Below are 13979 nucleotides of genomic sequence, written 5' to 3'. Positions count from 1 at the left end.
TTTTTTTCTCTATCTTTTTTCGTTTTTGTAAAACATTTTTAACTTCCCGCCGGTTCCGCCCCCCTGCGGCGCGGACGCTCGCAAGGGACGGAACTCGGAAGACGGCAGCGGCTGGAGGACACAGCGCGGATCGTGGACAAGGTAAGACCTACGCTGTATTCCCGAGTGTGGCTCGGAGTTACCGCTTTGTTAACCCTGAGCCACACTCGGGAATACCAATGGATACGTGCTGCAATTGGCCCCTACGCGCAAAAAAGAAGCTCAAGTACTTTTTTGCGCGTAGTGCGTTTTTCAGCGCGAAAAATCGCGCTGAAATACGCCCAGGTGGGAACCATGCCCATAGGGATTGATAAGATTTCACTTCCTGGGCGTTTTTCAGTGCTGAAAAACGCTCAGGTGTGAACCCAGCCTTACAGAATATGTTTTTGTTTTTTTGGGGTTTCTTTTATACAGGTCCTTACATTTAAACAAGTTACTTGGCAGACCCTTCGCATTGAAGCTGATGCATCAGAAAACTGTGACGATGCCCCAACCACTCCTCTACGCCTGCTTACAAATGGGGGGAGATTGAATCTAGCACTTAAAAGAAGGGTAAGATTTATTGTAAAAACTAATTTTGGTGCTACATATATAGCTTGCTTTGTCATCATACCTCACTTTCTAACCATATTATCACCTCTGTTGTTCAGCACAGCACTAAGTGTACTGTGTTGTGAGGTACAGTTGAAATTTACATTTACAGTTTTACTTGACAGATAATTTTTTATTCTGGTCATACATTTACACACATGTGCCACACTGCACAACCAGGCAGATTATGCACTTATTTCATTTTTTTCAGTGGAGGACACAGCTTCTGCTTTAGATCATCACATACTGGGCATAGTGCCACCTGCAGAAGTAGGCTAGTAAAAATTGTAAACTTTTGTTGCTAGAGAAAAGATGTCCACTCCCCTAGGACAAAAGCAAAAAACTGAAGCATGCTGGGAATGGGATGGGTTATACCTAGCTGACAAACCTTTTTTTTTGTCACTGCCCAATTCCCACTAAAGGTGGCAGTATAACCCAATTGTCAAAGAAAAACCTTCGACATATTTTTTATTTTTATTTTTCCCTTTGTTGGGGTGGCTCCATTGGTATTGTTTCCAACTCCGTATGTCCTTGATCACCCCCATTGGAATATTATGCTAGATAGCTGTCTATCTTGATGATCTCCAACAAGATTGGATTGCTTTCTTAGACAACCTTACACTGGCTGGTCTTACCTGACCTGTTGTCTAATTTTCCCTTGGGGGTCTGTTCCCTTTGGTGACCAGTCTTGTTGGTCTGTTTTCTCCTTTTGGGTGGATACTCCATCTGTTGGTGGTTGCTTTGGCTCACCGCTTCTGCTGGTGTGGACTCAGTGCCGTTCGAGCTAGTTATTCCCTTTTGTAAGATCCTTGTTCTGGTCTGAGCATCAAGCAGATCCTCAATGACCTCCCATTTTTGTTTTTTGGGGTTTTTTGTTTTTTCAGCCCAGCCAAGAGTTAGGGCTTTAAAGTGCTATTCTCAAGCTTCTGTTAACTGACTGCCTAGGCACAGTCTCCCAATATCTGGATGAGAACAATATCCTGTGGGAGTAATGCCATTATTTTGCTGTAGATAGGGCGAGGCATTTCCTCAGTTTCTCCTTTCCCAGTCAGACTGCAACTTTCTTGAAGTTTGCAAGAGTTACTTATTAACAACATTGTACCTTATTTGTGCATCACTCGGCTGTAGATCGTCTAATAATCTCTGAATTCATGCTGACACTGTCCTTCCTTCTGGAGGGTGGCTACTTTTTTTCCCCATGGTCCCTGTGTGTCATGAAAAAGTAGCCACCGCTCCAAACTCGCTCCCGTGATCAGGTTATCATTTCAATACAAATGGGTAAACTAGATGTAAGATTGTAGAAGTAGAGTGAGCTTGGAGCTGTGGCTACTTGACAACACACACAGGGATCATTGGAAAAAAAAAGTAGCCACCATCCAGAAGGAAGGGCAGTGTCATCCTATTTTTAAATGGCTTCATAAATTCCAAAATGTAATCATGAAAAACAAGCCTTTCTTCTTTATATGCATTCTTCTCCTGAGCTACTGTATTTAACATACTTGTGTAATCTAATGTTGTGATTTGTGTATCTGCTCAGATCAAAGACTGCATGGTGCTATCCTCCAAGCTTTCCTTCTTCTTAGATGAGCTGTTGTGGGTCCTCACGGACTCTCAGCTTCGGGCTTTACTTTCATACACCAAATCCTTAAGTGAAGCTGTGCAGAAATCAGTGAGACAGAGGAAGCAGTTAGGAGAGCCTCAGGTAAGAGTTATCAGTAAAACGTTAAAGTGTAACTCCTACCAAAATTACATTTACAATGGAGTGGAGGAGAACCTTTTGCCTGGTTTTTATTGCTGGTAAAGCTGTTGGAGAGATCTCGCTTTACTTCCTGTCTTAGTAACAACACCCTTACTAAAATACAATAAGCCTTTTTTTCTGTTTAGCTTCCGTGCCAGTGACTACAAATCGTACCCATACATCAACAAAAATCTGAAATTTGAAGCCTTCCCCTCTGTATCTAAAAATTAAGAAAACTATTGGCTAAAGTTCCACTTCAACACATGTATTAATTTTAGTTTTCAGTGTTTTTTTTCTGCTGTGTTAATACTGTATTCACTTCCTGCTCTGTACAATTCTTCTTTTCCACAGGTCCCCTCTCCCACTGCCCCTCCCCCATGGTCTCTCTCCCCTCCTCCTTCCTCATCATCTAGTCTAGGTCAATACTTCGAGAAGTTTGATGTGAAGGAGACCTCTTATCATCTTCTCATATCAAAGCTGGAGTTACACGTGTGTGATGAAAGCCAGACAAAGGGTACAGGTAAATGTATATGAAAATATAAATATAATACATACTGTATATGAGAGCTGTTTGTTTGGGCACTTATTTTACATAGTAAATTACGTGTGTCATTAAAGGTTACCTTTAAAATAATACCTTTTAAATTAACTCAGCAGTTAAATCTTAAAAATGTATACAAGTACCTTCATTTATTAATAAAAATGTATCTTATTCGTGTATCGCTCAGTTGTAGAACCTCAAATCATCTCTGAATTGGTGCGGACTCTGTCATTCCTTCTGGAGGGAGACTACTTTTGTCCCCCATGGTCCGTGTGTGTGTGTGTTGTATAATAGCCACCGCTCCTAGCTACTATACAACACACATAGGGACCACAAGGAACAAAGGTAGTCACCCTCCAGAAGGACAGTGTCAGCAGAAATTCAGAGATGATTTTAAGATCTACAGCTGAGTGATACACAAATAGTTTTGTTAGTAGGTAAGGTACTTGAATGCATTTTTAAGATTTAGCTCCTGAGTTTAGTGTCACTTTAAGGGCCCATTCACATCATAGTATAAGGTTTCACTGCACCTTGTGGACGCTACTGCACAACACAATGCAGCGTGCACTGACGTGTTGCATCGTAATTCATTCAGTATCGCACCTTAACGCACCTCCTGGTAGGCGTTGTGCTGCAATGCACAGCGACAGAACACATGCTGTTGCCCTCAGTTCTGTCGCTGTGCACTAATCAGTTAATCGATTAGTTGGTTGCTGCCCTATTACATTCCATTCATCACCTTAACTCCAGCTTAAAGTAAGAAAGTACTGTGTCATTCAGAGTATGCCTAGTATTTTTATTGCATTAATACATCTCTGATTGGATGAGAGGTAGTGATGTCATGATGCGCCACTCATCCAATCAGCGAAACCCTTGTGTTTATTAATAATGATTTTAATGTTTAATGATTTTTTTTGTAACGCCTGCCCTTTTTCTTCTAGTGTCAGGTGGCGCTATACAAGTTACTTTGCGCAGAATTAACCTGGATTATTATCCTACCCATAAAGCAGGTAGGTGTTTTTCTACTGCTCTAATTAGTGATCCTCTTTTAGGTTTGAATTTTACTTGGATTGTTGACCGGTTAATGTATCTACTCCACACTGAATCACTGTATGTATAAAATAGTGGCTCTGTGCGATTGTAGAAAACTGCTTTTCATGCCCTTCTCCCAACTGACTAGACTTTTGGTTTTCCTCCATGTTGTTTTGCAGCAAACTGTAAAAAAGCAGCATGCCCTTTCGTTCTTGCGGCAATTACTTTGTATGTGAACAAGTATTGGAAATGAGCCCTAAGTGTTCAACAATCTAACAATCTGAACATTGGTGCCAGGAGGACAGCTTTAAGCATTGCCAAAACTATTGAATTGTTCAGCATCGGAGGTGGTAATCTCAAAGCTGTACAATGAATTGACCAGAGCACCTGATATCTCTCTAAAACATGTGCTAGCTGGCAGGAGCTACTTGGTGAATAAATGTGAGTTATGCAGGATGGCATGGGTCATAATGGCACATCACAAGTCCAAGATTCCTTTAACAAAACTGTACTTGTAACCTCAGGAAGCCTATTAAAGTAAACCTGTCATAAACCTCGGCAATGAAGGTGATCTTGGTGAGAAATGCTTGTTCAAGCAATCAGTAGATCTAGTTATGTAGACAAAGTTATATAACGTTATATAAATGTTTCCACTTTTTCTGTAAAAAGTTGATCTTGGCACCCTATCCCCTCACCATTGGCACTTAAAAGGCAGAGCTCCATGGAATGCACTCAGTTATAAACTCAGCTAGGGCTGCAGCTAACTATTATTTTCATAATCGATTATTTAGCCGATTATTAAGTTCGATTAATCGGATAAAAAAAAAAAAGGCTCCAGTGATGGACTACTAGTTTCTATTGAGATTGTAGTCCTACACACACAGGCAGCATTAAAAAGCTCCCGGCCGATCTCCACTTACCTTGGTGTTGTCGGCGGGCAGCGGCGTTGATCATGTCGGCGGGCAGTGGCGAATCGGGCAGCTCACCGGGATGAGAGGGCCAGACACATGTCCTCAGCGTGGCGTAAGCGGCGTCACGTGAGCGGGTATACCGGCGTAGGCGCGAGCGGCTTAAACGACGTGGGCATGGCGTAAGCAGCGGGCGTAAGTGGCGTAAGCGGCGTAAGTGGCGTAAACGGCGGGCGTAAACGGCGAGCGGGAAATTTGAATTTTAGCCGACGAATTGACGATGGAAAACGTTGACAACGTTTTCCATCGTCGATTTTAATCGACTTAATCGAATAACTGTTGCAGCTCTACTCAGCTTGACTGAGCTTACTGGTAAACTGGGTGGAGAGGAGAGGGGTGGGGTGTTGAGTAGCAACTGGCACTAGCTTATTAACAGAGACAATAGTAACGGGTTTGAGTTTCTAACCCCCATCGTGGTACACGTGCAGACATAAGATCATCACCAAATTTTGTGACTATCATTTCTACGGGTACCTGATGTTCTTAAGGGCTTAGAGGGTAGGCAGAGCTTATTCTTCCTTTCCATGATTGTCTGTAATATCTGATTGTGTGCTTTTGTTAAAGACACTAGACCAGGGGTAGCCAAACTTTGGCCCTCCAATTTTTGGTAAAATACAAATTCCATCATGCCACTTTCTCTGTGAGTCGTCATGCCTGTGGTGAGTCTTGCAATGCCTTATTGGACTTGAAGTTTCACAAAAGCTGGACACCAAGGTTTGGCTAACCCTGCAATAGATTAGCGACTTCTGGAACAGAAATATTTGTGAATGTTAGTATTCTCTGTATAAGGCTGTAGATATCGCAGCTGAAAGCTAATGGGATGCCATGAGCAGCAGCAAAAGTTTTTTTTTTTTTCCTGTTGAATAGTTGTTACAGAAAATCTAGTATTAGAAATGAAAGGTTGTAAGTTTTTCTACAGTAAATGAGTCAAATTGATTTAGTAATGTTCAAGTACCGTGTTTCCCCGAAAATAAGACACTGTCTTATATTTTTTTTGGCTCAAAAAAACACACTAGGTCTTATTTTCGGGGTAGGTCTTATTTTCGGGGAAACAGGGTAGCATAGAGAATTAGTGAAGCACTTCAGTCAACTAGACCATGATTGGCATGCAGGGTGAACACGACTTATCTTTTTTACTAAACTATACACTTTTCAAAGTGCACATGCGCCTTGCTAAATGAACAGCCTCTAATCTTTTAGTACATTAACGTCACAGTGTATTTAAAGTAATAGTTTGCATGAACTTTATTCTCAGTGTCACGAATCCTTGCACCTTGTACTAGACAATGAAGCTGGGGAACAACAATATTGATTTAGAAAAGACAAATAGGTAGAAACGTATAGTGTACAGGAAAGTAAACCTACACAAGGTCAAGGTAACCACTGTGACCGTGTCACAGTATTATACAGTATTAATGAGTAACTTCTCAATATATGATGAGTATGAAGAAGCCACTAAACATACGATTTAAAACTTTTTTTTTCAACGTTTTGGATAGAGTGAAAAAGGTTTGCATCCTCTGTCAAGTTTATATTGCCTTCTGTGTCCTGTTGCGGAACCATGCATTACAGTTCAAAGCACATCTGCTGCGGCGGTGTATTGGGGTGTCATTCGAAATAAATGGCAACACAACACAGCGCACCTAGCATGCTGTGTATTGTGTATGGTGATAACATGTGCTAAATGCAAGTGCAATGCTGTGGTATGAACTAGCCCTTAGGCTGGGTTCACAGCTAGGCGTATCGAATATGCGCGTGTCGTGCCGCATGTTTTTACTGCGATTCGCGCGTTTCCGAGGGCTACCTGGCTGTATCCCAATGGATACGTGCAGCAAATACGCCCCAAAGAAGCTCCAGTACTTCTTTGGGCGTAGGGCGTTTCCTACTCGCTGTAAAACGCCCAGGTGGGAACCATGCCCATAGGCAATCATTGGTTTTCACATGTTGAGCGTTTTACAGAGCGCAGGAACGCGCTGTAAAACGCCCAGGTGTGAACCAGGCCTTAGAGTTGTTGCTAGAGCAGGAGGTGAGGGTAGATCTTCCAATGCGGCAACGGTTCTGGTGACAACTGTTTGAGATAGAAAATTATTTCACTCTGGAGAGATTCCCTCATATTTCCTGTTGCGTCTCCAGAACTGGAAGTGAAAGTCAATTTTCCCAGTGGGAAAGAGGCAGGAAAAATAACAGGCAGGTGATTAATCATTCCTTACTCTAACCAAAACTAAAAGAGAAAAAAATGAGAAAAGAAATATATGAAGATAGACCACTCATAGGTGTGTGGGGATACAATTGAGAAGTATACTACAAAATAAGAAAAAAAATATACATATAACATATAGAGACTGATCCCTTCACAATCAACTAGAAATGGTAATATAATTTTTTTTGTTAAAACACATGACTGTGCCATGAGCCACGTGTCATTTGGACATTTTTACCAGTTTTGTACAGATCCTTTAGCCCTGTGCAATAGCTGCTCCAGCTAAGTATACTATTCAGTTTCCTATATAGTCTAATTGCGTTGAGAATTGGGGGACATGTAAGTACAGGATATTTTAAAATATTTTAAAGTGCTATAAATTCCATATATTTACTTTTAGAAAGCAGGGCATGTGGCATTCACCAAACATTCCCTGCAGGTGAATCAATCACTGTAATTTAAAATACATTCACCAGGAAGATACACCAGCAGTGAATGCTTAGTGAATGTTATACCATACAAAGAAAAAAGGTTTTTAAAAGGTTAACACTCATATATGCCCAAATACATTCAATGTACTTTAAGTTTACAAATGTGAAGCCTCCTTTTATGCTATTTTTTGAAAACCATAAGCTAAATGGATCTATATATAGAAGTATGACCACTTTCCTAATGTCCAATTATGTTTCTTTCTCATCTGTTGAGGAACACAGCAAGTCTTTCACCTTTAGATTATACTGATGCCTACGAGAGGATTGGACTGGCAAACAAAAAAAACAAACATTAGGATTAGCAGTCCAGGATATCCCAGGATACTCTTCTGGTAACAAGTTAGCTGCAGAGATTTTTCCATGTCCAGATCCGTTGTCATAGCCTTATTGGTTGCTTTGTCTCCAATGAGTCACTCTCATTGGAGTGTCTGTCTTTCTCTCTCTCTTCTCTCTCCCTCCTCCCCCTATCTCGCCCTCTCTCTCTCCCTGAGCACCAGAAGAATTTGCTTGGATCTCAGGACACCTTAAAATTATTTTTTCACCGGTTCGTACCATGGAAGGGGCTAACATCCTCTGCTAGGTCCTCTGTCACACACATGCTCCATGCTTTCTTTCCCACTATTTATTGTCGAGGAAACATCTCCCTGCTGCTGCTTCTACGTTGCAAAGAGCCACATGTTACTTCAGTCTATTTGTGGTACCCAGTGACTTTGGTCAACTTCGGCCATATGACCCTCAATTTCGAGATTGGGACAGTCCCGCTGTATCAGGTGCCCCCAGCTCACATTCTGCTAATGGCTCTAGTGCTGCTTGCTAACACTGGTGCAGCTGACATCGACATCCTGGAAATATATGCCCTTTACTATGATCCTAGAGTCACTTCCATCTTCAAGTTGTCCTTGGCTCCGTCGCGTGTGGCTGGTCACAGTCCTCTGCTATTACTTCCAAATTAAAAATTATTTTTGTTGATGTAGTGCACACAATTCTTAAACTAGAGGATCAGCCTGTTTCTTTCTATCAGTGCTATTCCCAGTCTTGACCACAAAGACTTTCCTGGTGCACCCATTGTTTCAGGTTTTCTGCAAAGGAAATTGGAAACACCCTGACAAGTTTGGGTCACAGTCCACCCGCAGGGCCTAAGGCTCAAAGTCCACCAAATCCTCAAAATAATCTTTCTTCGTCCATCCCAAGGAAATTTCACTCTGTTGTCTGGACGTGGTTCTGACTGTGAAAGTCTATCTCTTCAGGAAAACTGATTTCCTTTTTTGTAACCACAGATAGACCCTGTAAAGATTCACCAGCTTTTTATTACATAATTTCTCTGTAGCTCAGACAGACCATCATCCAAGCTTATAGTTTCAAGGATGGGGTTCCACCGTTTCCTGTCAAGAGACACTCTGCTAGATTGGTGAGGGCTTTTTAGGCATCAGGCTATTGTTTCTAAGATTTGCAAGGCTGCCACCTGGTCTTCTCTTCCCATGTTCTCTATGTTCTAACAGGTAAAATTTTAGACCTCATCTGAGGCCAGTTTTGGGCATAAGGTCCTTCAGGCGACTCTTTAAATTACAGGCAGTCCCCCAGTTTTCTGTTGTTTTCGTGGGCCTGTTATCTCTGTTTTCTGTGTTTGTCCACCCCCCTCAGTTGGACTGCTTTTGGCTATCCTGAAAGTGAAAGACTTCCTTTGTCCCTCAATGGACAAGAAAGATAAAAGTACTTTGGTGCTCATCATAAAATCCTTTTCTTGAAGTCAATTGAGGGGCATGCTCATGGTACTCTCTGCTGGTAGTAGGAGGGGTTGTCCTGGACTGGCCTACCTTTATTTTGTTTGCCAGTGTCCAGTCCTCCTACAGCATTATAATGCTAAGATAAAAGACTTCCTGTGTCCTTAAATGGACTCCAAGAAAAGCATTTTACAGTAAGTAATAAAATCATTTCTCAAAATTGAGCTCTATCCCTATTATCTATATAAGAAACCTTAAAGGAAAATAATTAGGAGAGTGAAATACTCATCCCCATAATTGGAGCTGCAGTGTGACACTGAAGCTGTCATATGTCGGCTCTCTAAATCGAGAACTGAACGATCACATACTGCTAAATGCTCAGTCCCCCCTCCCCCTCTCCATTCCTCTAGTTCAGACTGGAAGGACGGATGGGTAGGGCACAGCTGGCTCTCTAGAGGGCAGAGCCAGTTGTCTATCGGGTGGCGGGGTGGATCTTTCCCGATCGCAGCTTTGTGCTGTCAGCTTACAGCAGGCAATAGCCCGCTATATGTTAAGATATGGGTCACAGGTGGTTATAGTTAATGTCCTCCTGTGACCCTGAAGAGAACTATGGCCCAAAAATGTTAGGCCATAGTTCTCTTTTAATGTGAGCAGGTGCTGTGTTTACCTAATTAAAGGTTCCACATTGTAGTACTTTCAAAACACAGTGCTAAAAAGTGATGAATATTAAATAAACCTATTTAACAACAATCCTTTTCTTGTGTATGCAAAATAATAAACCACTGCTTCAAAAACAAAAGTAACAAATCAATCATCAACCATTAATCCCAACAGGTAGTGCAAGTGACGGTGAAACCACAGGCTGTGTAAGTAACTATTAATAGTGCTTCATATAACTTATTTATGTGCATATACAGTATTATCAAAATGTGAAGTGGTTACTCAGGGAACAGGAGGGTGCTAGATGCGGATTGCTGAGTGCATGGTCTAATATGCATATTGGATGCCTATTAGTAGGCGTGGTTTGATAAGTACACTGATGTTGCCTAAAAACCGGGGATCTGCAACTTTGGATTGGAGGAGGAAATCCCGGATCAACCCAGGAGAGTTAGTGGGCTACTTAGGATACAGGGATAGCGTTGCTGCTATTGGTGTGAGGGTAAGTGGAGGAGTTACCTTCTGGTTGTTGGAATGAGGGGGGCGGACCACTACCACTGTGATAGAGGGTGCTAGATACTGATTGATGGTAAGGATTGGCAGGGCATGTTGTTCTGAATTGAGTGTGTAATATAAAGTAAACGGAAGGAGACACAGCAGGCACTGCTCTTCATAAAAAGTCAGTGTATGATGGAATGCGTCAAGCAGAGCCTGTTGATGTCCCTACTGCTGGGATACCCCAAGGACTGTTTGTCTGATCACTGTTTTGGATCTGGATACTGTATACAGAGGATTGGAAACCTGTGCTTTTTGCTTTGGAGCATGCATGCCATTATGGCAAAAAGATGATGTAAGTACACTTGCTTTTAGAGATTATATTCAATATAATTTTTTTTATCCTATGAGGTGTTCTTTTGTTATGTTATATGAAGGATTATTGGACATTGCTGATAAGAGGGAATACGAGCCTCTGGAAAACGCATGTTGACCTATGTATATTTATACATGGTTGCAACATTTCTGGTGAGTCATTATAATAAGGGAAGCACGGTGGAAGATATCAACACTGTTGGATAATTGGCTGGAGTGTGATCAAGAGGAAGAATATCACTAGGACATTGTTTGCATAATTTGATAATACTGTACATGCACATAAGTAAGTGATATGAAGCACAACCTGTGGTTTCATTGTCGCTTGCACTACCTGTTGGGATTAAAGGAGAACTATGAGGTGAGTACTTTTCACTCACCTCATAGTTCTAGCCGACCTGTGACAATGAGACTGTCACAGGTCGGCTCAGTAGATCGGGAGGTGAGCGAACACATAGCGGCGTTCGCTCACCTCTCTGCCGTGACAGGGGGGAGGGGCTGGATTCCCCCCTCCCTGCTCCGAACCGCCATCGCTGACTGGCGGAACGGACGGGGAGGGGACGGGTACAGCTGGCTCTGCCTTCTAGATAGGCAGAGCCAGCTGTCAGTCACGCAGCTGGGCGGATCCCGGCACAATTGTCGGGATCCGCTTCAGCTGCAGCACCTCAGTATACCGCGAGCTACAGCTCGCGGTATACTGAGCCTAGGGTGACGGGAGGACGCTAGTTTGTGTCCTCCCGTTACCCAAAGGAGAACTATGGGGAAAAGCCTTAACCCCATAGTTCTCCTTTTAATGGTTGATTTTTTTATTTGTCACTGTTGTTTTTAAAGTAGTGGTTTATTATTTTGTGTGCATCGAAAAGGATTGTGGTAAACAGGTTTATTTAATATTTATCATATTTAGCGCTGTGTTTTGCGAGTACCACAGTAATAAAATCCAATTTTCATGTGCACCACAAGTTTTTACTTACTGTGTGCGACCATCTGATAGGTAGATCTTTTCGTTTTTAGAGCCTGTTCTATGCAAATGTAACCTGACCAACAGGAATAACTGTTACATTAAAAAAATGACTTATTATAGATATATTGGGCATTCCGTCTAACCATTGCTTGTTTATATTACACTATTACAGTTTCTCAAGTAGTGGCACCCCAAGGGAGAATACATACATGATCAGGGGTTTTTACTAGCCAATATAAACTCGCATACAGTTTTGGTAATTGTACATAAAGTATGTTTTATTTTGTATAAATTAAAAATATATGGTCACGTGATTTCAATAAATGTTCAGAAGTCAGTACTACTTAAGGCACCACCAAGGAGTACATGACTTGCACCTGATGTTGGAGATATATAATGCTTAATGCTCTGTGATATAAAGCTGAGCTATGAACATGGTATGTAAATGAGGCTTAGAAAACAACAGGGAACAGAGCGCCACCTCCGTGTGTAAAATCGTTTATTAGGATAAATAAAACAAGGGATATCTGTACTCACAAGCAAACGTTTTCATCACGCTTTAACAACAAACAAAAGGCCACACTGTCTGTTAACCCAACATGGTATCGCCCCGACTATGTAACACGGTAGCCTCCGGTCACATCACTATCCACCGGCTGCAGTCAGCCAAGATTGATGCATTTCAGGGGCAAGCCCCCTTCATCAGAATCATAGCTTGCTTTCCCTGAGAGTGGGGTATAAGAATGGAAACCTACCAATCGGAGAAAAACTCTCCATTATGACTAGTCTTAGAGTGATTGGCTCTACTGCAGTATTACAAGGAATTTGCTGTTATACGGCCGTATATGCCGCCCAATGATCACACAGCCTCTGTCTAATTAATCAGCCCGACATTCAAGTCCTGTGGAGATTTCAAATGCATGGGACGATCTTATATTATGAGCTAAGCAGTACTTCAGACTTAACACTGCTTATTACTCGGCAATATGCATCCAATCTACCCACATCTCTCAAGGAAAATTGAATAAGAAGTGAACAATATAGTTCATAATACATGTTACATTGGTGATTGCACCGTCATAGATAAATTGAAAATAAAAATAATTTATAGATAAATTGTAACATGTCCCTACATAAGGCTGACCAATACAACATGTGATAGCCTTTAGGGAGGCTATCACATGTTGTAAATAAAAATAAATTATTTACATTATTTTTATTTAAGAGGCTGTGTGATCATTGGGCGCCATATACGGCCGTATAATAGCAAATTCCTTGTAATGCTGCAGTAGAGCCAATCACTCTAAGACTAGTCATAATGGAGAGTTTTTCTCCGATTGGTCGGTTTCCATTCTTATACCCCACTCTCAGGGAAAGCAAGCTATGATTCTGATGAAGGGGGCTTGCCCCTGAAACGCGTCAATCTTGGCTGACGGTGGACGGTGATGTGACCGGAGTCTACTGTGTTACATAGTCGGGGTGATACCATGTTGGGTTAACAGACAGTGTGACCTCTCGTTTGTTGTTAAAGCCTGATGAAAACATTTGTTTGTGTATACATTTATCCCTTGTTTTGTTTATCCTAATAAACGATTTTACACACGGAGGTGGCGCTCTGTTCCCTTTTGTTTTCTATGTTCGTGGTGGAAGCCCCAGAGCCTTGGGTGAGCAGCCCCTCAAGTCTGTGTGAAAAACTGTGATAAACTGTTGAAAACTTTGATTATGCAACAGCAAGTGGATCGTTCAGCTGGCAGCCATTAGCGCCAAGAGTTAAAGAAAACTTTTTGTCTGATGTACATGAGGCTTGGCTAGGTTATACTTTAGGCAACGTCCAGCTGTGGGGTTTTTTTTTGTTTCATATAAATTTTTATTGCGTTAACATGGATTACAGGGTTACAAAACTGTGCGTATAAAGCTCATCTAAGACCATTGTACATGAATGCAGTATTTCCCCATGTAGGACCATTCTGCTGGACATTAACTGCGTAGGTAGGCTCTCAGCTAGGTAGAATACAATCTTTCATGTAATAACTACAGTGGGCACAGTGGATGTGATAAGTTATTGAATCGTCACGTAAAACCTGATGATGCATCGAAGAGAGTCTAGTACTGACGTGGTGACAGATGCTCGAAGCTGTCGGTATTTGTATTGCTTTTGCTGCGTTCACCC

General features: G+C 41.8%; 1 protein-coding gene across 1 annotated transcript in view; it reads left to right on the top strand.

Moving 5' to 3' along the window:
- Positions 1 to 13979, top strand: part of UHRF1BP1 (UHRF1 binding protein 1) — a 41444-nt gene that overhangs the window by 14543 nt on the left and 12922 nt on the right. The window contains exons 10-13 of the mRNA XM_018560600.1: positions 454 to 591; positions 2168 to 2338; positions 2720 to 2888; positions 3851 to 3919. Of these exons, the coding sequence (XP_018416102.1) occupies positions 454 to 591; positions 2168 to 2338; positions 2720 to 2888; positions 3851 to 3919 (547 nt within the window). The remainder of the gene's footprint in view (positions 1 to 453; positions 592 to 2167; positions 2339 to 2719; positions 2889 to 3850; positions 3920 to 13979) is intronic.

This window comes from Nanorana parkeri, unplaced genomic scaffold (assembly GCF_000935625.1).
Source record: "Nanorana parkeri isolate BGI_ZX_2015 unplaced genomic scaffold, ASM93562v1 scaffold468, whole genome shotgun sequence".
In the NCBI taxonomy this organism is placed as follows: Eukaryota; Metazoa; Chordata; class Amphibia; order Anura; family Dicroglossidae; genus Nanorana; species Nanorana parkeri.
The sequence above is the reverse complement of the archived record's forward strand: the minus strand, read 5'-3'. Positions and strand labels throughout refer to the sequence as shown.